Consider the following 25,186-nt stretch of genomic DNA (forward strand, 5'->3'; position numbering starts at 1 on the left):
AATGGAATATACCCATTCAGCAAAATGCTTAAAGAAAACCCTGGTCATGGTGCTGATATTTTGACAATGTGTAATTCAGTAATGTTCTGACTGCCCAGAACATTTCTCCCAAGGGTAAAATGCCAAACTATATAGGCCTACTACTTCCAAATAACCTACAGTATACAAGATTATTATTTCAAAAAATGGCCTTGCAACTATTTTGGTCTTACAGAGTGCTCTGCATGCTAGCCATAGGCTTCAACATAAAAAGTGCACATTTTGAGATATTTTCTCAAAATTTCAAGAGCTATCCTAAGAACCACTAAACCAATACTAGGCTTGTTTGTACTCATTTTAATGCATTTTTCATGCTGATTCCAAATATTGTCATGAAAATGTACAATTCTGAAATTTTTTAATTAAAAAAAAAATGAAATTTGTCGTCTGCAGTCGACATCCGTATGGGGAAAGTTAAATTCCAGTATTAATATGTGTTCCTTTTTGCTTGCGTTTCTCAAGCAGATGGATAAGGGAGAGAACCAGATTGAGTTTGACAGGGAGAGGTTTGTGCAATCCAGATCACCACATCTGCAACCATTCTTAGAGAGATCATTAACGCTGCAACATTTTGAAAGGGTAAGTGTCTACTCTTAACCCTATGAGAACCACCTGCCTATTATTCAAAAAGGAGTTTTCATTATCAATTGGACCAATCAGCCACATTGTTCGAATAATTTCACCACACAAAAAAATTGGGGTGAATTTTTTGCAAAACTCCATTCTGATTGGTGATTAAAGTGAAGATATCATGTGATTGACCAATCAGAGGCAATGTTAGATCGGCAGGTAGTGCTCAGGGGGTTAACTAGATTGGGCTATTCCAGTTGAAATCCATACACCCCTAACCTGACCTTAATATCCTACCTAGGGTGTGTAGATTTGAATGAAGTCACCTATTCAGGTAACCCCATTTGAACTTCATTCTCCCTGTGTGGAAGATAAAGGTCATGACTGCCAAATGGGGTTTATAGATTTCAACTGGAATAGCACATTATTATACATTTGAATGTTTTGAGTGTCTGTAATTAGATTGCCTCTTGTGCAGTCTTTCTTTTTTGGGCTATTGCAGTTGAATCCATACACCCCTATGGAAGACAAGACCTTAGTCTCCCATACACGGAGTGTGAATTTCAAATAGGACTACCTGAATGAAAATCGCACTTTTCTCACTTTTTGGTCCCCACATATATGTGGGGCTTATGTTATCGCCCAGGTGGTTGTTTGGTTCTTTGTTTGTTGGGCTGTCCGGGCGGAAACAAATTCCTTTAATCCACTGTGCAGCTCCAACACAATGGCCGATCAACTTCATTATTATGTTTTCAGGGTTATTAGGAGTTAAGAAAGCCTAATAATGATAATATTGGATGGCTTATTTCGCATGATACCATAACATATCGGATTCGTCATACAAATATCGAACTCGCCGTTGGCTCGTCCGATATTTTTACGACTCATCCGATATGTTATGGTATCATGCTCAGCCATCCAATATTATATCTTATTATGTTTTGATGGATCCAAGTTGTGATAATATTGGATCCAAAACATAATAATGATAAAATTGATGCTTTACGCCCAATATTTATTGGTCTCGCTATGAGTTGTAAAATATTGGACTCGACTACGTCTCGTCCAATATTTTAAAACTCATAGCTTGACCAATAAATATGGGCTCAACCGATCCAATTTTATATCAAAACTTGGTAAAGTGATAGTATATGGTGGCCTCATGTGCTGTATATATAGTGTCACATTATTTGCATATTTATGAATATTAATGAGTTTATTTGCATATTTTGCCTACATTTCCGCGGATCCACTCTGCAACTCAAACGCAATCACCAATCAACTTTGCCTACATTTCTATTAATCCACTCTCCAGCTTAAACGCAATCACCGATCAACTTCAAACTTGGTCTTGTGATAGTATTCTTTATATTTACCAACCTTTATTGTGGGTATATTTTGGATTTCAGTTTTTTCCTCCACAAAATAGCATTTTTTGCCTAGATTAATATATAAACATCTAAAAAAAAGTAACTAACCCCCTTAAATAATGGCCATTATTTAAAAGGGGCTATTGTATTACAAATCTGTAAAATGAGTTGGAAGCAGAATCTAATTCTGTGCATTTTGACGTTTCATTTGATACGATAGCCCAGAAAACAATAAAACACTGATCAATTTAATGTAGTGAGGTCCAGATTTGAAAGTTGCACTTACATACAAATTTTTACAATACAAAAACACTCAGATATCATTACACAGATTTCCTTCCATTACACTGAATACAAAATCAATACAATTTACTGCAACTTTCAAATCTTGGGTTACATTGATTTAAATATACGCTGTGACGTCAATATTTAGTCAATTACTGCAAATGAGGTGTCAAAATGTGCAGAAATAAATTCTGCTTCCAACGCATTTTACAGATTTGTAATACAATCACCCGCTTTTTGAATAATGGTCATTATTTAAGGGGGTGTTAGTTACTTTTTTTGAGATGTTTAGTGTTTGAAGTAGGATGAATGAAACATGGTTTGATGCAATTCAATCCACTCACTGTATTTATACTCATTACAGTTTATAGACGCTCGGTTAGACACAATATCCAATGGTAAAGGCTATCCTAGTGATGTGTTTGAGCAGCAATTGGAAATAGAACGACAAGAAGGTGGCAGTAAGTATTACTCACTAGATCCCTGCATGATCCATTTTATTGGCAATGTAACATTAGTGTGCTAGTGGGTCATGGAAAAATTTAGACCAATTTTGAGAAATGTTCACCAAATATGGTTGAATGCTCAATTTTGCAAATCAAATCACAAAAAGTTTTGTCAAAATTTGATCAAAATGAAAAATAAATAAATAAATAAATAAATAATAAAAAAAAGAACAAGTCCTACATATTTATATCTAGCTGTTTAAAATTAATTTAAAAAAAATTTTTACAATTACAATTTTAAAATGTTGGGCCCAAATTTTTTTAATTTGCATTGTCTCTAAAACTGAGCATTTTTGCCCAAATTTGACTTCAACCTAAGCACTAAGTGTAGAGATTAAAGACACAGCGATAATGCTACACTGCATAATGCAAGACAGGACAAGAAAAGTGGACAGACACCCAGACAGACAGACATTGTGCTGGTAATGACAAAGCTATTATGAAACTATATAATGGCTATTTCTGTGTAAGTGTCTGAAATGAAATATGTAATAAGAAATAATAATAAGATTTCTAAGTACCTGGCTATATCTTCAAATATTAAAAGCAAAAAACATTTATTGTTTTTTTTATACATATAAATATACAAGTTTCATATTTTTGATTGATCTTTTCTTTCAGGTTTATCAAATAAAAACCACATTCAAAAGCATTTTTAAGTTTTTTTCTATAAAATATATAAATATGTGAGTTTCATATTTTTGATTGATTGTTTCTTTAAAAACTGCCTTCAAAAGCGTTTGTAAGTTTTTTTCTATAAATAATATGCGAATTTCATATTCTTTTTGATTGATTGTTTCTTTTAAGAAACAATCTTTAAAAAACTGCCTTCAAAAGCATTTTTAGTTCTTTTTCTATGTGTGAGTTTCATATATTTTTGATTGATTGTTTCTTAAAAACACTCTGACAAAACCATGAACAAGTCGCATTTTTCATATTTCATGATTTGAATAAAAATGTAAGCACTACCCAATAAGCTTTAAAATTATACTAAAATTATATAAATAGCATCAATACTTTTCAAGATATGGATAATTTTGCAAATGATACCTTGATATTGTTAACCTCAAAGAGGTGAGGCAAATTGCCTTTATTTCTTTGTTTTTATCATATCTTCATTGTTTGTATAATATTACTTATTTGATATCATTATCATATCATAATTATTACATAATAAACATCTAAAAAAGTGAGTAATGGGCCAATTAGTTTCCTGCCTTACACAGGATTGAATAGGGATTATCATATATGGCTCCAAGAAAGTATCCTTACACTTGGAAAAATAATTACAATTTCAAAACTGAACCATAATGGGGTAAATTTGTATTTTTAATAGATGCACTATCTAATTCGGCACATTTTGACACCCCATTGAATCCAATGTGATTTCAAGAAGCAAAGTTACAAGCATTTGATCAGACGAAGGTCCAGTTTTAAAAGTGACACACTAGCCTATTCAAAACTCCACGGACTAGACATTTGGTTTGAGAGTGGTGAATGGCTAATTTGTGTGTGCCTTTAATTTAAAACAAAAGAAACAAAAGAAAACTGAAACGATAGAGCTGACAAATAAAATGCAAGTTATGAAAAGTACAGAGAAGTAAATAAATAGAAGGAAATAAATACTGCTTTAAATAAAGTTTCATTGAAGAAACTGTGTACTCTCTTTGTTGCGCCTGTTGGAATCTTTTTGCGCCTTGTATAGGCCAATTTGTCACTAAGTGACTTTTAAAACTGGACCTTCGTCTATTCAATTGCTTGTAACTTTACTTCTTGAGGTCACATTGGATTCAATATGGTGTCATAATATGCAGGATTATATAGTGCATCTATTACAAAAACAAATTTATCCCAACATAGTTCAGTTTTGAAATTGTGATTATTTTTCCAAGTGTAAGGATACTTTCTTGGTGCAGTATAGTTCAACTGTTATTTATTAATTAAATAAACCTCATTTTAATAAGCACTGTCACAGATTAGAAAGTCCTCTCAGTCCCACAGTCAAATACCATGAAATAAAAAATTCCAAAATTAAATTTTTTTATGGGAATGTCATCTTTAAACGCCTATAACTCAAAAACATGTCTGGCGACTTGTTCCGGGTTTTGTTGGAGCTGGTCACGTATATGTAATATAAATATGTGAGTTTCATATTTATGATTGTTTCTTTCAGGTTTATCAAATAAAAACCGCCTTCAAAAACAAATTGCAGGCCAGTTTGCGGACAGCAAGGACAGAGTCATCAAAGCTCGCAAAATAGTTGCAGCTAAAGCAAAACAAGGGGTAAGATGGAGAAAATATATCAACTTACAGATTAACCCCATTCCCAATCACACAATTTCTCAAAGCTAAGCTAGTTGGCCGTGGGATAACAGTTTTACAGAATGGGGGTAGAACATCTCGCTGGGGAATGTTCTCTTTATATTGGTTATTAGGCAAAAAAAAAAACTTGTTTGTTTCCTGTAGCAGGTCCAAAAAGTCAAATGCGAAATGCGGTTTTTTTTTGGTTTGTTTTTTTAATCCATGTCTTGAAATGGAAAAAAAAAAATACCCAAATTGGAATGGGAATTTACAGTGGGTTTCTCAGACACACACAAAAAATCACATTTCTTCATATTCAAGAATATTTATATTGTTTATTTGTTGTGTAATGTGTAAATGTTTACTCCCGTAGTGTTTTATATTATTTTTTGCGATTTTCCGGGTTTTTTTTCTTTTTTTTCCATTGAAAGTGAAAAAAATTCAATAAGCTGTCAAAAACGAAATGTGCACGCTACAGGAAACAAACTTGTTGTTTTGTTTTTTGCCTTATAAGTAATGAAAAGTAATGAATTGACACAAAGCAAATCCACAGTGTTTGGTACAAGAACAAAAGTGGCTAACAGTTTGGAATCAGTGGTGTCTCTCAAACTGGTTGGTTCAAGCTATCTAAATCCTGGTACAAAATGAGAGTTTCAAATAAGTTCTACCCATGAAACTTGGTATATACTAAGCTAAGCTAAGCTCAAGGCCAAACAAGCTAAAGGTTTGAGAAATTCACCCATAACAAGAGCATGCAAAACTCCTGCTACTGTAATAATATCTTGTTTGTTAACCCCATGAGAGCTACCTGCCAATTGGCCAAAAAGAAGTTTTTATTATCAATCGAACCAATCAACAACATTGTTAGAATAATTTCACAACAGAAAAAAATTTAGGTGAATTATTTACAAAGCTCCATTCTGATTGGTGATTAAAGTAAAGATAGCATGTAATTGACCAATCAGAGGCAATGTTAGATCGGCAGGTAGTGCTCCGAGGGTTAATAAATTGATTAAGACTAATTGTCACCTCCCTTAAAAAAATGTTTAATATAATTTGCATGCTTAACTTTCAAACCACTTTACTACCAAAACTATTGTAAATTTTTCAATTTTAATTTGTTATTAAAACGTTCTGATTCTGATCAAGTAGTTACATTAAGTGAAAGATAGTATGAGGATATGCTTCAACATTTGTGGATCCACCCAGTCAAAATTACTTTGGACAAATGGAATTCGAGCTTTTTCAAAAAACTCAATATTCAAAAATGTATACATTCATATGTCAGATCATTGGGTTATTCCATTTAAAATCCACACTACCGCTGTAGAAGATTTTGGAAATATCTGCCACAGGGGGAGTATGATCGAATTTCAAATGGAATGAACACATTAGCAGCTCCATTTGAAACTCACCCTCCATCAACGGAAGATTCAGGTTGAATCTTTCTCAGAGGGTGTATGAAATTCAAATGGAGCTGCCTAATGTGGTCATTCCATTTGAAATGTATGTTCCCCTTGTGGAAGATATTTCCAAAATCTTCCACAGGGGTAGTGTGGATTTTAGATGGAAGAGCCAATTTGACCATAATGTACAGCATGCATGTAACATGACATTCATTAGCATCTGGACATATAAACTGAGCTCAAAAAGAAACTTATATTTTTTACAACTTGTGAATCACAAGGTCATATCTTAAAATACTGTCAATCAAAATGAACCAACATTACACACAGGATTACCTTAATACTCTACTCAAAACACATGTCAGTAACCCAGCAGTTGTCTAACTGACACAACAGCAAAATGAACTGTCATGGGACAGCTTCCTGGACTTCCTTCACTTTCACAGCCCAACATTTGGCACCCAGGACAAAAAATCTGTGAGAATGCACACAAGATCCTTGCATAGATGATAAAACGGTGCTGCTTTCTGCTTTTCATACACTTTTTTTCATGAAACAGGGCTGGGCTGTGAATGTGGTCCAGGAAGCTGTCCCATGTCAGTGCATTTTGCTGTTGTGTCAGTTGGATAACTGCTTGGTTACTGACATGTGTTAAGAGTAGAGTATTGAAGTAAATCTGTGTAATTTTGTTTCAATTTGATGGACAGGATTTCAAGATATGACCTTGTGAAAAATTATAAGTTTCTTTTTGAGCTCAGTTTATATAGTGTACTGTCAATGATTGCTTCACATGTCAGTAGTCCAGGCTTATGTCACTGCTTCATAAAGAGTACACATAATACATTCTGGTATGTTGTAATAGGCACCTCTGCACCTTCTGGGGGTTCAATCAGTTCAAATAGCAATTACATAGCCTTAATTTATTAGTCTGGTCTTGTTTTGAGTTCAAAGAACTTATTCAACTCACACAATGTATTTGTGCATATTCTCAGTCATCCAGGTAAATACAATATCAAGGTTGATAATTAAAATCTAGTCAACTGGGCATACTATTTTTTGACTGGCGATGTTTCACATCCTATCCTGGATGCTTCCACAAGCTGTCTGATTTTTCGGAAGCATCCCGGATAGGATGTGAAACGTCGCCAGTCAAAAAATAGTAAGTCCAGTTGACTAGATTCTGATTATCAACCTTGATTTTCAACTCACACAAGCATATTAGCTGATTTTAGCTGTATGTTAAGAACAGTTAAAAATAATACTTCTTTGAACATAAAACCAAGGAGTTATACCTTGTATATGTTGCTTGTTATAATTTTGTTGCAATTCTAAATTTTTGGCCAGAGTTGTCCCTTTGTCCCATCACCCTCACAAACTTGGTAAATGGTCCTGTAGACTTGATGATTAATATAGAAGGACATGCATGATTGGTAATGGTCCCTTGATGATTATTAACACAGGGATGTAAGTTTTCTGTTTGTTTTTATGGATTTCCGGTGTTTTTTTCTCCAGATCCGGGAAAAAATTAATTCTCTTTTTTTTTTTACATTTTCGGAATTACGTGTAGATGATGATATTTTATCATAAAAAAGAGCAAAAATAAATAAATTAAGGATTGATACCCTCATAGCATATTCCCCCATCCCTAGCATTCACTAAAAATAAGTGCTCCGATCAAGTGTTCGGCTTGCTCGCTTCACTCGCATCATTTTTTTTTTGAACAGCCACTTACATCCCTGTTAACATGCATGCCTGGTAATCCCATGGTAGTCCCTATTAACTCTCATTATTTGGGTTCAATTGCTTGTTTGCTTTTACAGATGATCCATGCGCAAGGAAGTATACGGGTAGGTGCATGGCGTTATTACTACTACTCAGTAGTCCAGAAAAATACAGAACTAATTTTTTTGGATTAAAAAAATATTATCTTGTTTTGCCGCATGAAACATAGCTAAATCGTAATCCTTTAGTTATTTCTAACTGGCAATAAAAGGTTTAACAACTTTAATATTTGTCCAATTTTTGGAAATTAGGTCCAAAAACTTGTGTTTTTAGGGTGTATGCTGTGACAATCAAGCCCGAAGATTTGTACTAAGACTAATTTCAGGTTATACATTCTAATTTTTGGAAAACACATTTTTTAATATCTTTTGTAAATAATCAAAATTAACATAAAAAAACTAAGTTTATGACCAAACTCATAGCCAGTATGCCAAATTTAAAATACCTAGACTTGGGCAAAGTGACAAAGTCTTTGAATTTGTGACTGCAATTGTAAGAAATCATGCAAAATTGCATTTTTTTACCTGTACATTTTCCCTCAAATTGCAAAACTATTAAAATTTGACGTTCTTTGCCAGTTAGAACTAAGTAAAGGATTAAGATTTGGCTATGTTTCTTTCGGCAAAACAGGATAATATTTTTTAATCAAAAAAAAAAAAATAGTTGTGTATTTTTTGGGAATAGGGAGTAATGCAATGCTACAAAAATACTGCACCATATTTACATGATAGAGCTTCTTGACTGATTCTGTCATCGCATCTTTCTTTCATCATGTTCATTTTGATCTGTGTGTGTGTTACACTAAAGCATTGTGTTTATCAGTCCAATAAGGAGTGGCGTAGCATGGGTCATATGGGGGGGCACCGACCATGATGGGGTGGGGGGGGGCACCAGGTCTGAATGGGGGGCACAAGCTGTTTTTCCACAATGTTCAAATGGGATTTTCTAAATTTTGCAATCAATTGGGGGGCACATGCCCGTATGACGCTATGCCACTGCCAATAAGTAGTTCATCTCAGAGCACTTCAGATATAGGCCAGTATATTTATATTTGAAATTGTCTGCAAATACAAATAAATACTTCTATTTGTTGTGTGTTTAATTCATTTTAGATGATAGCACTTCACTTGTTTGTTTACCTTTTGTTAATGTACTTTTATATTTTCATGAATCATAAAAAGCCCTACTTTTCTGATGACTTATATGATGTCAACTAGTTTTTCTGATTGCGTTTTGTGACAACCGTCCCAGTTTCAGTCTCTGGGCTATTCCAGTTGAAATCCGTACACCCCCTATAAAAACATGACCTTAATCTCCTACTCAGGGGGTATACATTTCAAATGGAGTCACCCATTCAGGTAGTCCCATTTTAAATTCATACTCCCTGTGTGGAAGATTAAGGTCATGTCTTCCATAGGGGGTGTATGGATTTAAACTGGAATAGCCCTTACTGCTATTAAATTGAAGCTGTCTCCATTAAAATTCAATTGCAAATATAAATACTCAGTGCTGGTAATTTAACTGACTGTTTATACTGGACAAGGAGCTACTGTAAATGTGTTTGCATTTTAAAAACAACCGCCATGATTATTTATATCGGCCTTCTGAGGGTATATTAAATCTGCATATCGCAGTGTGACTTCAAAGTACAAGGATGACTGTTATATAATATATGAAAGAATGTTGTATGGGGAGATGATGTGCGCGGGCATATATTTTGCTGATCGGCATTTACTCGCATTGAGTTAGGTAAATCAGTTTAAGTTCTTACTATAACTGGACAAGTTTTAAGCTCTTAAAATTGTAGTTTTTAAGATAATGCAATTTAGGTGGATAATGCAATTTAGGTGGATGTCAACGCAAACTCAATAGGAACCGTGCATGACTTGGTACCAAAATAGGCATGCAGGCTGTGACAGCGAATTGTTGAATGATAATCTGAGACAAAAATACCCGAGTGCCTCTCTGACAAAAAATGAAAGGGAATTGTGTCCCCTCTGACAAAAATGAAAGAGAAAATCTGGAAGGAAAAGGAAAGTGGCAAGGAATCCGTTTTCCACCAAAATTCATCCTGATCATTGGCCAAAATATTGTAACATACACTTTTTTTCCACGCTACGCACACATTGTACCAAGCCCTTTTCACCTGATCATGTAGCCAAAAGAATGTAAAATACAAAATGTTGCGCACTACGCATACGGACCTATGACTGTGAATATTCTGTTTTCATAAGAATCTCTCAAATCAGTACTAATTAGATTAGCAAAGTTAATCAACCCTGGCTCATTACTAACTTTAATACTAACTCATTTGAATCCACTGGTTTTGGGACTTGTTAACGATGCATATCTCAAATGTAACATCATTTAACTCACACATTACAGTGCATTTCTATATATCTAAGGTGTAGAATCAGATGTGTGATAGACTATTTTGAATCAAGATTTGAAAAGTTTGGAAAACTTGGTGTAGTTATCGGTATTTATTCAGATAGATAAGGGGTCAAAATAGTGGACAAGAATTAACATATTAGCAGCTCCATTTAAAAACTCACTCTCCCTCGGGGAGGATTCAGGTTGAATCTTTCCCGGAGGGTGTGTGGAATTCAAATGCAGCTGCCTAATGTGTTCATTCCATTTGAAATTCATACTCCCCTGTGGAAGATATTTCCAAAATCTTCCACAGGGGTAGTGTGGACTTTAAATGGAATAGCCTAATAAATCAAATCAATTTCTGATTGTGAATTGGGATATTTCTCTACTGTATATCACTTCATGCATTTTTTAAACAGTTTAGTGTGTAGAAACTGTAAAAAAACACTTTTCAGGATGTCAAAAATGTTGAAAGAAAAAAAACCTTTTTCTGAAATTAGGGTCAGTAAGCCTTTTTTCCAGATTTTACAGATTAGGGTCGGTCGGTGGAGGTCACGCAAACAATCTTTTTTTTTTTTTTTTTGCCTTACTGGGCAAAAGTGGAATGTATGTGCAAGTTCATTTTTTAAAGTCGGCAAATTTACAATTCAGCCTTATTTCAAGTGTTAATTTTGCCAGTATCAAATAATTTAAAAAGAGGACAGACAAAACACTCCATAGCAAGACCTAAGATAATATTGCAAGGATAGCATTGAATGGTGTAAGTCCCGAGTAAATTACCAATCACTGTAACTAAAATTAGATCATTATCTTATTTACCTATTTGAATTTAGATGCAGTGTTTTGTCAGGGCAGTTTTAGTCTTCAGTTTGTAATCTGTTGAATTTTGCACTCATTAGTGATTTAGCATTGGAGCAGCTTAAGGTTACACGAAGAAACGATAAAAACGTATAAAAGACGTATAAAGTTGTTCTCTAAAACCGCGTTTTCTCAGCAATCAAATATCGCAGTGAGTCAAATGTTGGTGCATGGATGTATCTTTACATTATTTTTTTTTGTTTTTAAAAAATTTAGAATCCGTTTGAAAATCCTTCGTTTAAATCATTTTTACGCACCATGTTCACAAGATCAAAAACACGTTCCATGCAGTTTTTTTCAAATGTTCGCTCCGTATAAAACCACGCCGAGTGATTGTTTTCTCCTTTTTTCTCCTTTTTTGTATTGTACTACAAATCGATTAAAGAAATAATGTTGCCATGGGGAAGAACCAAATACAGTACCGATTAAATTTAAAAAGCCCGCTTTTGGGGAACATTTTCGAGAATCTTGTCTGAGAAAAAACTGTTTTGTGAAATTATCGATATCTTGATAACGGGCGTTAATTTAGACATCTGAATACCTACATTATTTCTCAACATTCTGCCAATTGCTATCCCATTTGATTTTCACTCCAAATTGAAGCTAGTATTGCAAAAAACAAGGTTTTTCCTCCATCACTTCGTTCAAAATTTCAGCGCCGACATGCGTGTTTATTCTAAGAGCCATTGTGCGGACGCGATTGTAATCATTAAGTAATTGCATCAATAGTTACATATCCGCTTCGAGAACAAGAAATTTCGTAAGCTGATGTATGGTCGAGTGGATAGGGCGTTGGACTGGGAATCTGTTATGAACAATTTTGTGGGTTCGAGTCCCGTGTGGCTGAATTTTCTTTCCTTTTTTTTTCTTTTCTCATTTTTACTTTCTTTCTTTCCTCTTTTCTTTCTCTTTTTCTTTTTTCATTTTTTTTAAAATTTCTTTCTCTCTTCCTTTCTTTGTCGTTCTTTTTCTTTCTCTCTCTCTCTTTCTTTCTCTTTGTCACTATTTCTTTATTCTTTCTTGCTCCTTTCTTTTTAGTTTTATTTGATTGATTCGCTGACTGCAGTGAATCGTGATTGCTTGTTTTTCACTTTATATAATTCAGAAATTTGTAGGCCTGCTAAGTCTGTCTTTTTGAATATTCTTCCCAAATTCGATTTGCAAATAATTGCTTTTTGATACTGTTGTTGATGTTATATTTAAAATTTATAAAATCCTTATGAAAATTGCCGAAAACGGCTTGTGCCCTCCCTCGGCATCCGACCCGCATGCCGCCCCTCATGACACCCCGCCCGCCTCGACTCACGAGCTCCGGGCACGAGCTAAGCCAAGTTTCATGTCTTGACCGTGGATCAATATTCTATTGTAAAGTAGGCCTCACGTCCCAGCACGCTTGTTCATTTTCTGCATGGCTGTTTCTGTTATGAACTTACGCCCCTCTGAAATCAAGCGCATGAAAAACTCTCGGCTAACCTTAACACAGCGATGAATAAGGCATATTTTTACACATCGTATGGCACTTACACTCACACTTTGCAGAAATTAATGCTCTGCGTGCTAGCCGTAGGCTTCAAGATAAAAAATCTTGAGATACTTTCTAAAAATATCAAGAGGTATCTTAAAAACCACTGAACCAATGCTAGGCTTGTTTGTACTCATTTTAATGCATTTTTTATGCTGATTCCAAATATGGTCATGATAATGTACAATTCTGAAATTTTTGAATTTTCAAAACAAAAATGTGAATCTTGTTGTCTGCAGTGTTGACACCTGTGTGGAGAGAGTTAAAAGTGTGATTTTATTCATGAAAGTAAAAGGTCAGGCCAAGATCACAAGAATCATTTTCTCTGTCATGTTTTGACAAATTGGATGCTGAAATTATAACTGTCTTCATGCGGGTGTCGACTGCAAACGACAAGTTTCAGTTGTACAAAAATGTCCACTTTTTGCGACAATTTTGTGCAAAATTGGTTATTTCACCCCTCCTTGAAATTTACTTTTCCCTCCATGCCACCCACAAAAAAATTCCTGGCGCCGCCACTGCTGCCATGAAAAATTCCCAAGACAAGCTCAATAATTCTCAATGCTGCACGCAAACACCTGGCCAGTATTAAATGTCCCAGTTTCAAAATTGTATTGACACCAGAAAAATAACAATAGAAAATCTTATTCTGATCTGAATTTCACAATGGGCTATTCCATTTAAAATACACACTCGCCCTGTGGAAGATTTTGGAAATATATTCCACAGGGGGAGTATGAATTTCAAATGGAATGAACACATTAGCATTTGAAACTTGCTCTTCCTCTTTGGATGATTCAGGTTGAATCTTCCTTGGAGGGTATGATATTCAAATGGAGCAGCATAGAGTGTCCATTCCAAAATCTTCCACAGAGGTAGTGTGAATTTTAAATGGAATATATAAATATGTCTCGGAATTTCATGATTTTTACCATAAAAAACAAAAAATTAAAATAAAACAGAAATAAAAAATGAATTTGCTCTTTTAGCTGACATGGATTGTGCTAAAAGAAAAACAAACACATTTTTTTTAGCCTTCAGAGATGTAAGACTTATGGAAATTTCCGGAATTCCGGAAATGGGGCCAAAAAAAAATTCCGGAAATGTAAAAAAAAAAAAAAATTTTTTACCTTTCTGGTATTGGATAAGTTGTCATAAAAAGAGCAAAAAAAAAATTGTGAGAGGGGTGAACACCCCCGTTGCACGCCTACCTTTCGGCTAGGCTGCTCGCTGACGGCTCGCATGATTTTCAGGAAGTGGATCATTACCTCACTTACATCTCTGAGCCTTATCCAGGGAGATTGTCATTTTATTTTAATGATTTATTTTTATCTCTTGATTGTCCTGCATTAATTTTGCAGCACATTTGATTCAAAATACTTGGTATATAAATCCCTTTTTCGTAGAATGATTCTTTCATCTTAACAATGATACCTGGGGAATTAGTCTGACTGCGTGGCTTTGCCTTGGCATTGGCCTTGGCCTTGCCTTGTTTAATGTTTATATACTTCTTTTAAAAGCAACAGTGATTTGCTCATTGGGAGGATCGTAAAAATCATCAAATTCCGATTTGGCACCTTTGTTAGTGTCATTGACATGCTAACATAATCTGCTATAGTGGTTAAGACAAATGCCATGTATTAAAGACAAAATAAGACATTTTACATGAATCTGTAATTTCTCTACTTCAGTTAAGGCGGCTGTGTACTCTAGACATTGTTTCTTTCGCAAAATTGAGTTTTTTTGATATATTTGTACTTGGTTATGTTTTTTATAAATACAAGGAATGAAAATCCAGATTTGTAAACTCCAACTGCAATATTTTAAGGATTTTATTTCACTATTCCACTCGTGTTTGAAATTGAAACGGGAAAGAAAATCTTTGGTGTACCAGCAGGGTACACGCGCGCAACAACGCATCGCGTTGCGTATCGCGCAAATTGTTAATGCACAAATACGCGACGGTTATCTGCATGCGCGGCGCATCTTAGGGAAACCCCAAGGAAGCACAAAAACCTAGTGGTCAAATGGCTCCGTTTTAGGTGATAAAATGTGGGTATTTTCAAGTTCTTTCCCCCGATTTAAATATCAAGTTATGAATGGATTTCGCTCAAACTTCTCAAGGGGCAGTGGATTTACCCGATGTTTATGTAATGTAAGGTAGAAAAATAAAAACTGCCGCATTCTCCTGCGAGATTCGATGAAAGTGCAAAATGTGACCACTTTAAACTTCAACGGCCATTATTTCAATGTTCATTTTCTCGGTTAAATAACGATTTAGGTACACGATAACTCAGTAAATACAGCATAATAGGTAAGCAATTATGATCATCGTAAAAAGCATGATCGACTCAAGAAACAGTTTTCTCATTTTTTTATATTTTGGTCTATTTCCGATTTTAGGCATCATTTTGTGCACATAGGCATTTGTGAATTTTAAAAAGTTCAATTTTGATGCCTTATATAATCAATATCTCAAAAAATAAGGCCAATATCAAAAAAATTAAAAAAAACGTTTTTGGAATGGAGCCTCAAGATTGAGCTAAAAGCAAAATAAAATATTTTGGAAAGAGTGTTTTTTTGGTATGATGTACCTGACAAATATTGCCCAAAACTCACTTTTTTGTGATTTTCTTCATAATTGTTGTTTTTACCCCAAATCTGTATTTATATTAAGATTTATTGATGTCATGCCTTCATCCTTCACTTTTAGGCATTTTATAACATTTTATAAACAATTTTAGTCTTTTACACTTTTGCTGAAAACAACAAAAAGGCCTTTAAGAATTATATAACTTGCTGTATGCATTATTTAATAGCAAAAAACAACAACAAAAAGACCTTAAAGAATTATATAACTTGCTGTATGCATTATTTAAAGGAGGATTTCGTAGATATCCACGAAAAAAACTTATTCCCAAAATTTCAGTTGATACCGATTTTGCGTTTGCGAGTTATGCATGGTTATGTGTATTACACTGCTTCATAGGCAATGTGTTTTAATTTCGTAAATTCAAATTTGACGATATTTTTGCTAAACGAATCAATCTGCAAGAAATGTTTGGTACATAAACATTATGTAGCCAGAGGTTTCCAGTGGTATAAAAATCTCAACTTTTTAAGAGAAAAGTGGGGGATGAGGCTGTGGATCACAAAATGCCCTTTTAATAGCAAAAAAACCAAAAAAAAAACAAAAACCCAGTGCTTATGCAAAGCCTACTTGAATATTAGTGAAGTGTAAATGAAGGGCAAGTACTACTACTAGTGACTTGAGGCCGTATGCATTATTTAATAGCAAAAAACCGAACTGGATTGTTGAAGTAGTATTTGCTAACAACTGGTTGAAACTGTATAAATAATAAATGATTGATGCGGTCATTGACACGTCCGGTCCATTAACACAGTCAAAACTAAAGTGGCAAGTTTTCCGTGCTTTAAAACACTGAATTCCGCGATTTTCCGTGAGTGGTTTTTAATACTAAATTCTGTGATTTCATTAGAAAGGATGTATTCCTTTGTGCTAGTTAGGCCTACAGAAGATGTGCACCGCTAGAAATCGGGGTAAAAATAATTTACTTGCGTTATATTTTTAGTTGTTTTAAGGTTGATACCTTTAAAGACGGACTTCATTTTAATTTTTTTTACCTCACATTCTCATTATTTTTTCTTCATTATCATTTTTCTCAAGGAAAAACATGTATTCCTTGTATTTCTGTGTTTTCCATTTTTTTCTTAAATTCTGTGAGTTTTTCTGTGACACAGATACCTTGCCACATTAGTCAAAACACATTGTCAACACACATCCAGCAGCTGTCTTAGGCCAATGAAAGTCGATAATGAGTTTCCCGTCACCCGCCCTCACTTCATTTTCTGACCCTCACTTGAATTCATTATTGTGATTTTCCAAAAATAACAATAAAAACTGGTAATATTTGCAAAAAAAACGATGAATATCTGTGCATTTTTAATGGAAAATCTAAATCAAAACATTCATTTTGCAGACATGCCAACTAGTACGGTTTCACCGTATTTTGTACGGTAAAACGTGAAAAATACGGTAGTACGGTCACCTCCAAAAAAATACGGTATTCCAGAATTTTGACCAAAATAATAAAATGTTGTGTCTTAAAAAGATAAATAGTTGCAAGATTAGACTACCGACTGAATTACTGGTATCATTTGACCACTTTCTTGGTCTGTTAAAGTGGTTGACTACATCGTTTTTCTCTCAACTTTCGATCATGCATGCACATTAAAAAATTATTATATAATAGACCTACAAGATGCTTTCCGAAATAATTTTCTTCTGACTTGCAGATTTTTCATGCACATTAATATTTTTTATTAACCACCTAATGCTTCTTCTGAAGGTATTTAGTTAACTATTTAGCTCTTTTGGTGCAAAAGAATAAGCCTACAAGAAGGTTTCCAACCTCCTTTTACTTCCGACTTTCGCACCATGCATGCACATTAAAGAAATATTTAATAGGCCTATACAAGATGCTTTCCGAAATAATTTTCTTCTGACTTGCAGATTTTTCATGCACATTAATATTTTTTATTAACCACCTAATGCTATGTCTTCTGAAGGTATTTAGTTAACTATTTAGCTCTTTTGGTGCAAAAGAATAAGCCTACAAGAAGGTTTCCAACCTCCTTTTACTTCCGACTTTCGCACCATGCATGCACATTAAAGAAATATTTAATAGGCCTATACAAGATGGTTTCCGAAATAATTTTCTTCTGACTTGCAGATTTTCCATGCACATTAATATTGTTTATTAATCACCTAATGCTATGTCTTCTGAAGGTATTTAGTTAACTATTTAGCTCTTTTGGTGCAAAAGAATAAGCCTACAAGAAGGTTTCCGACCTCCTTTTACTTCCGACTTTCGCACCATGCATGCACATTAAAGAAATATTTATAGACCTATACAAGATGGTTTCCGACAGAATTTTTTCCCGACTTGCGGATTTTTCATGCACATAAATATTTTTTATTAAGCATCTTCATCTAACTGCTACACATCATGCTATGTCTTCTGAAAGTATTTAGTTAACTATTTAGGTCTGCAAAAGAATAAGCCTGCAAGATGCTTTCCGACTTTGTTTTCTCAATGGTGCACCCAGTGGCACATTAATATTTTTAATATTTTTCTTTAACCATGCATAGATAACTGCTATACCCAGTACAGTCTTCTAATTGACATTGGCATTAAACTGTTTTTTTTTTTTGAAAACGTGAACAAAACCCGATGTTAGGCCTACCGACTGATAGGCCTACTATGATGATTCAGATGATGATCAATGATTTTCTGAACTTGAAAGATTTAACAAAGCATACTTCTATTACAAAACCCAATGTTTCAAGAAATATGTCAATTTGTTTGGTTTACATACTTTACCCAATTTCGTGAGGTCAAAGGTCACATACAAGGTCAAAGGTTGACTGAGGTCACCAAATCTTTTAATAATTAATTTTTAATTGTGCATCACATATCCGACAATCAGCTTGATCAGTCATGTAATTAAGGAAATATGACGACTTTAAGATGGCCGCTTACCATGTAAAGTATAGCAAAGTAGCACTTTCAATGAGTGATAACTCGTAAAGGAAGCATCTTTCTGTATTGATTTATTACTGTGATGGAATGGTTCTTTGGTATTGCCAAATTTGATTGCAAATTGTAAGGTGGGCCCCTGGACCCGGCCGTTACGCGCTTGGTCGCACAAGTGCAAAAGGTACATTTTTAAAAATACGGTTTTAGGGTGCAAAATACGGATTTTTGTTCTTCTGAGTACGGAAATCTGGATTTCAAAGTTGGCATGTCTGATTTTGCTACCAAACTTGCAGCCTCTTTTAAGTATACTTTTAAATCTCACTTGGGATAAACATCCATCTTATAGTGCATGAGCGGTAACAATGCATTTTACACTTGCGTTTGGTCATATAATGAAATTCACAAAAATAATGCATAATGAAAAAGTTACCTCACTTGTTTTCAGAAGTTATGTGACCGGGAAACTCAAGATGGATTGCAAGGGGCCTTATGTCACAAGGCATAAAACGTGGTCACTTAAATATTATGTGTTAAACATGTGTACGTTAATTTTTAATGGATTTGTTAATTTCGTTGACTGACTCCTTTCGAACAGCACACATAAATTTCCTCCCTGTTAGCTATTTGATATCTAACAGTCCTGATGAACTTATTCAGGGGATATCCTCTTTCAATGTATTATCATAACAAGTCCCCCACAGAATCGGCAATAACAGAAAAAGTCCCAGAAATCCCACTGGAAATTTAATTTTTTTCGGACCATAGATGGCCTCCATTTTTGACCCAATACAATTGGTTAGTCTTCATTATATCAGTGTGTTGCAAAGTTTGAGTCCTCTGAAGTAATGCTGTGTAAATGCACACACACACGTCCTCACCCCCACACCCCTACCCACACCTGTGCACCCTTGTATCACCATCTTTTTGAGGACACAGACTTGTAAATGTGTGTCCTCAGAATAACTAATAGCATAGGAATGTGTGTACGATACTCTTACTCCATAAGAGTGAGATCCTTGGACAGTAGGTATAGTCATTAGCGCTAATTCAGCTTGAAATGTGTGTGTGGGGTGGGGGGGAACAATTGGCCTGAAGTGTCAAAAAGTGGCTGAAAAGAACAAAAAATGGGCCATTTTGCTGAAAGATGGGGGTGGGACATTTCCCCCTGTCCCCCTGGGATTGATGCCCATGGATATAGTATAGGTCCTTGGTAATGGTGTGATTTGAAGTGCAGGTTTATCAGATCAAACAGTTGTGTTAATACTATAGTGTGCATATGTTGCATGTATCATGACTGCTTGATATTGCATTGTGATATTACATACACTATGGACCACAATAGCCTCATCCCAATGTCATAGTCCAATAACCTCAATAACATAATCATAGTGCAAAATTTGACCTTAAGTTGCGGAGTATGAGTTTTTGTACCCAAATCTTCAAAGGTCATTCAATGAATGTACAAATGTATTGGGGTTTAAGAACTGTGCCCCTAATAGATGAGCATGTTGTGGATCCTAGTGATACATGTAGGAGTAAGAATCCGATATCACCGTGAAGACATGGACGGTCATCTTTGGCACATCCTTTGAAGCTATGATTGTATCGTCTGAACACAAAGACAAGATAGTCTTCAAACCTGCCATCAAATTGATTTAATACCATACAAAAGGTCAATAACTCGACTCTCGTCCACTTAATTGCATTATCAACAATGGAATGTTGTGCTCTGATCCTCTGTGCAAGCATGACGTTGAGACTAGGGCTTAGATAACGCAAGTTAAACCCATTCAAAGTCAGAGTTAAATATATTGTTAGATAAATTGCAATATAATGGTTTATTTAATCAACTTCAACTGAATAGAATAAGCAGTTTTGACCATTGCATTTCTTGTAACGATAATTGTTTTGCAACAAATGAGTTTATATTGTAGTCATGACTGTGTCAGAGACAAAGTAGGTTCTTAAGATTGAATGCCGCTTTTTTCAAACATGCTAATCCAACAGGTGTAAGCAAGACATATATGTGACCAGCTCCAACAAAACCCAGAACAAGTCGCAAGGCATGTTTTTGAGTTATAGGCCTTTAAAGATGACATTCCCCTTAAAAATATCAAATTTTGGAATTCTTAATTTCACAGTATTTGACTGTGGGACTAAATGGACTTTCAAATCCTTGAAAGTACTTATTAAAACAAGGTTTATTTAATGAGTAATTATAACAATTGAACTATGATAATCCCTATTCAATCCTGTGTAAGGCAGGGAACTAATTAGCCCATATACTCAGAATAGCAACGTGGCAAAATGTCAAAATTATCCATATCTTGAAAAGTATTGATGTTACGTACATAATTTTGGTATCATTTTAAAGCTTATTGTCTGTGCTTACATTTTTATTCAAATCATGAAATGTCAAAAATGCGACTTGTTCCTGGTTTTGTCAGAATGGGTCACATATAGTCTCAAAGAGTTGGTGGCTTTTGAGGTGACTTGGTTGCTCCAGAAATTAGCTCAAGAATTGCTGCCCTCTTGACTTGCAATAACACTGATAACATGGGAAAATAACAAAGAGCAGCTGTTTCATATTGGACTTGCCTGATTAATGTTGAATAATGCCTCTCTGATGTGATTCAATTTCTTATTGTCTATGAGCATGAGTGTCAGTGAAAGTCTCACAGAATCATCCTAAATTTGTTTGTTTGTATGTTTGTTTGTATGATGCAATCATTTCATAAACCATACATCTATCTTTTCCTGCATCTCATCCCATTCACAGGCCAATCCAGATGCCATCAAAGCCAGGCTAAAACAAGCTCAAGACCAAGTCTCCACATTTTCACATCACGTCTCACAACAGGTAAAAGATAAATGTTTGTTTGTTTGTTTGTTTCCTTCTATGTGAACATTGGTTCACAAGCATTGACGTCAATACATGACCTTAATCTTCAACACAAGGGGTGTAGATTTCAAATTTGGTTACCGGAATGGGTGACTCCATTTGAAATTCACACCCCCTGTGTGGGAAATTAAGGTCATGTCTTCCTTAGGGGGTGTATGGATTTCAACTGGAATAGACCCAATTTGTTGACTAAATAAAGGAGTCGTTCACCGCAGTGTATGAAGGAGAGAAAACGGATCAAATGTGTAAATTGTCCACTGAACATTTCAAAAGAATATAAATAATGTTTTCATTGTAAAATTGTTAACAAGTTCTTATAGATAAGAATATTTTGTCTAAATGTTGCAAATGTAGAAGGTTGACAAAAGGTGACAAAAATGTTTGTAAATAAAGGCATAAAACCGCCAGCAGCGATCACTCAAGAAAAAACAATGAAAAAGGCCTATTTTTTAGGATTTTTCAAGTACATATTCACCCAGAATTTTACCTTCATTTCAACTGATTTTTGTCAGCATTTTGATTTTGAGTTTAGCTACCCTTTTTGAGTACCATCTGTGCCATTAGTGTACCCTTTTCCCCATTTTTGCTGTTTTTGATACCTCAAGCGAGATACTTCTGTATCGCGCCTGGCTATGAAGAAAAAAAATGCTTTTTACTTGTTTTTTGTTCACGGGTGATATACAACTTGATCTGCACACTTTTAAAGTTCACACCAATTCAAACAAAAGGCAAAACTGCTATTGAAAATTGAAGTGGTCATATGTGACATGATCAAGGGGAATGAGTCGCATGTCGGCCCTGGTCGAAAATGAGTTTTACACATGTTTCTAAAGAGGACATTTAGAGCTTTCAGAAACTGAAAACCCTATGTTGATACGACTTTTCTTTGTGAAAGTTACATCAATTTATCAATCGCTGAAAACAATGTAAAACAAGAATTTTAACACTTTCTATGCCAATATTTCAAAATCAATACTAGCGACATCCGACTCATTTCCCTTGATCGTGTCACATATGCTGTTTGATATATCGATAGACCAGCCCCTGCTTAGGGTAGGAAAACAACCACATAGTACTTGGTTTGGGTCCATTTTACACTAATGAAAAAAAACTTGCTTTTGGGTACTTTTTGAAAGTCCTTGTACACTGGTGATACGCAACTTGAAATACAAGTGTCCCCCCCACTCGGGACAGATGCTCAACAAAATAGGATGAGCACTCAAGTTGTCAGGCAGAAAACAATTGAAAACTGCTGGGCAAATGTTTGGTATGATGTCACAAGTCAACTCATCTATGGATAGTGGACACCTTCAAAATATGCGTAAGGTTAGGCATATTATCTTACACATATTTTGAAGGTGTCCACAATCCATACTCATCAATAGTTTTTTCTGCAGACTAGATAACAACCGTTTAATCAAATAGTTTTAATCTGAATAGATACAAGGAGAAAAACTTTGTGACGTTAATTGCCCCTATTCTCTCAATCAGGTTGTTCCGTCTATTGCACTTACCTAATCCTCACGCCTGTCAAAGGGGACACCCTCGCAAAATCCCTTTTGGTTTGTACAGGGCCTTTCAGTTGTAGCCAATTTTCTCTGCATAGAAAATACCAATTTGGTTTTTACGTTGTAATTATTGAGAGTTTATTCCCCTGATAAGAAAACTTTTTCTGAATTGTTTCACCAAGAGGTATTTATTTTATGACATGTTTTGTGATTTCCTCCATTGAGCGTAACGGTAAGTGTACCCCTTTGTGTCAGAGAGTGCAAGATGGAACAGCCAAATCCCGTCAAAAACAACCAATGAGATGAAGCGATCCATTGCAAATGAAGTCATGCCGACCGACCGACCAAACGGATGCTCGCTAGAAATGCTGACTAAACCCTTGTGTTTGCTGATACCATCTCTACCATTCATTCATTTGCATATCATTATTCCATGTCATAGGTCAAAACGGATGACATGAAGGCCACCTTTCAAAAAGGTTTCAACAAGGTAATGGTTAAGTATTATCAAATAGATGTAGCACTGGAATCACTAACGTAGCACTCTGTGAGCACAAAGTTCATTAACTCTTTCCACGCAGGTTGACTGCAGACGACAAGTTTTACATTTTCTTTGATTGACAAATTTCAGAATTGTACATTTCCATGACCATATTTGGAATCAGCATGAAAAATGCATCAAAATGAGTACAAACAAGCCTAGTGTTGGTTCAGTGGTTCTTGAGATAGCTTCTGGTAATTTTGAGAAAATATCTCAAATTCCAATATGATGTACATTCATAGATTAGATAGAATGACTTTTGCATATTTCCAAGTTAACTTTTTGAGCCATCATCATTCAGTAGAGAATACTGAGCTTTGTATTTGGAAACAATTTTCTGTGTATCGGCAAAAGGCACCTTGCAGAAATGTGACCAACTACCTACGAAATGAGCTAGAAGTCGCAAGTTGGTAGTTTCGAGACGTCCTGGTTGTTGCGTTGGTGTCTTTTGCTTCACTCACACCTATTCAATCCAATAGTATGTCTGTAATGGACCATTCACGAAGGACATGCTGCTGGCTTGTACAGGTGCGCGGCAAACAAAGAACATCGTCTCAGCTGCCAGCAGCTGAATGTCTTGAAGTTACCAACCTGCGAATTTACGCTCATTTAAGGTCCGTTCATACTACCACGTACTGCAAACTACTGCATTGCGATATCGCAATAAAGTTAAATATATTTAAACTCGGAAATGCGACAAGTTGCGTTGTGTTGCGGCAAAACGTAATTGATATATCGGCATCACAAAGCAACGCATCGCAAATGCAGTGGTAGTATAAACGGACCTTTAGTGGTAGCACAACAAAAATGGTCTAGAATCAAATATTTTACTCTGAAGATGTGAAAAGTGAATACAAAACAAGTCACATTTGGAGAAATTATAAGTCATAGGACTGAGTTTAGTTACACTAATAACACTAGTAAAGCATCTCCAACTTTTCAGTGATGAACATGTAGTTAGATTTTAGTGATAGTTACCTGCACAGTAGTATTATAGTGCCCTCTCTGTTAGTTTAAGGATGAAATCAAAACTCGACCGCTGGTTTCGGGTGGTTCCGTCTGTTTGGAGCCGGTTTCTATTGTTCTAAACAATGGAATGCGGTTCAACCACCGTTCAGCCAGCGGTCAAGTTTTGATTTCAATCCTTAGTGATATGTGTGTGTCTAATTCTGTTGTCCCATGTTCATTTTTTGCATCAATTTTAACATCTCAGGCAGGCTTGGGCGATATTTTGATTAATTGATTACTCGATAATAATCATGCATAACTTGCAAACGCAAAATCGGAATCAACTGAAATGTTGGGAATAAGCTTTTTTCGTGGATATCTACTGAAAAATGTTATAAAAAGAGGAGGATAGGATCACAAAATCCTCCTTTAAAGCCCATTCAGTGATCCCACCATAAGTGTAAAAAAAATTATTCAAATTGTCATTAGGTAATTTTTAAATGAAAATTTTTGCAAAAAACAAAGAAAAACAGCAGTTTGACAAAGTTGAAGCCCCATTCAAATACATGGTAGCTAAATTACAGATTCAAGTAAAATGTCTTTAATACAAGGATTTTCACTACATATAGCAGGCTATGTTAGCACATCAATGACACTAACAAAGGTGCCAAAACCTGATTTATTCAATCATGTAGCTAAATTACAGATTCAAGT

At 35.0% G+C, this 25,186-nt stretch overlaps 1 protein-coding gene across 6 annotated transcripts in view; it reads left to right on the forward strand.

Annotated features, from left to right (window-relative positions):
• Nucleotides 1–25,186, forward strand: part of LOC140136877 (DENN domain-containing protein 1A-like) — a 147,806-nt gene that overhangs the window by 77,405 nt on the left and 45,215 nt on the right. For 2 of the 6 annotated variants that reach the window (XM_072158480.1, XM_072158483.1), the window contains 6 exons: nucleotides 502–618; nucleotides 2,629–2,725; nucleotides 4,944–5,053; nucleotides 8,298–8,324; nucleotides 21,353–21,433; nucleotides 23,426–23,473. In XM_072158480.1, the coding sequence (XP_072014581.1) occupies nucleotides 502–618; nucleotides 2,629–2,725; nucleotides 4,944–5,053; nucleotides 8,298–8,324; nucleotides 21,353–21,433; nucleotides 23,426–23,473 (480 nt within the window). The remainder of the gene's footprint in view (nucleotides 1–501; nucleotides 619–2,628; nucleotides 2,726–4,943; nucleotides 5,054–8,297; nucleotides 8,325–21,352; nucleotides 21,434–23,425; nucleotides 23,474–25,186) is intronic. The other 4 variants (XM_072158481.1, XM_072158485.1, XM_072158482.1 and 1 more) reach the window with 4 other exon arrangements.

This window comes from Amphiura filiformis, chromosome 17 (assembly GCF_039555335.1).
Source record: "Amphiura filiformis chromosome 17, Afil_fr2py, whole genome shotgun sequence".
Classification (NCBI taxonomy): domain Eukaryota; kingdom Metazoa; phylum Echinodermata; class Ophiuroidea; order Amphilepidida; family Amphiuridae; genus Amphiura; species Amphiura filiformis.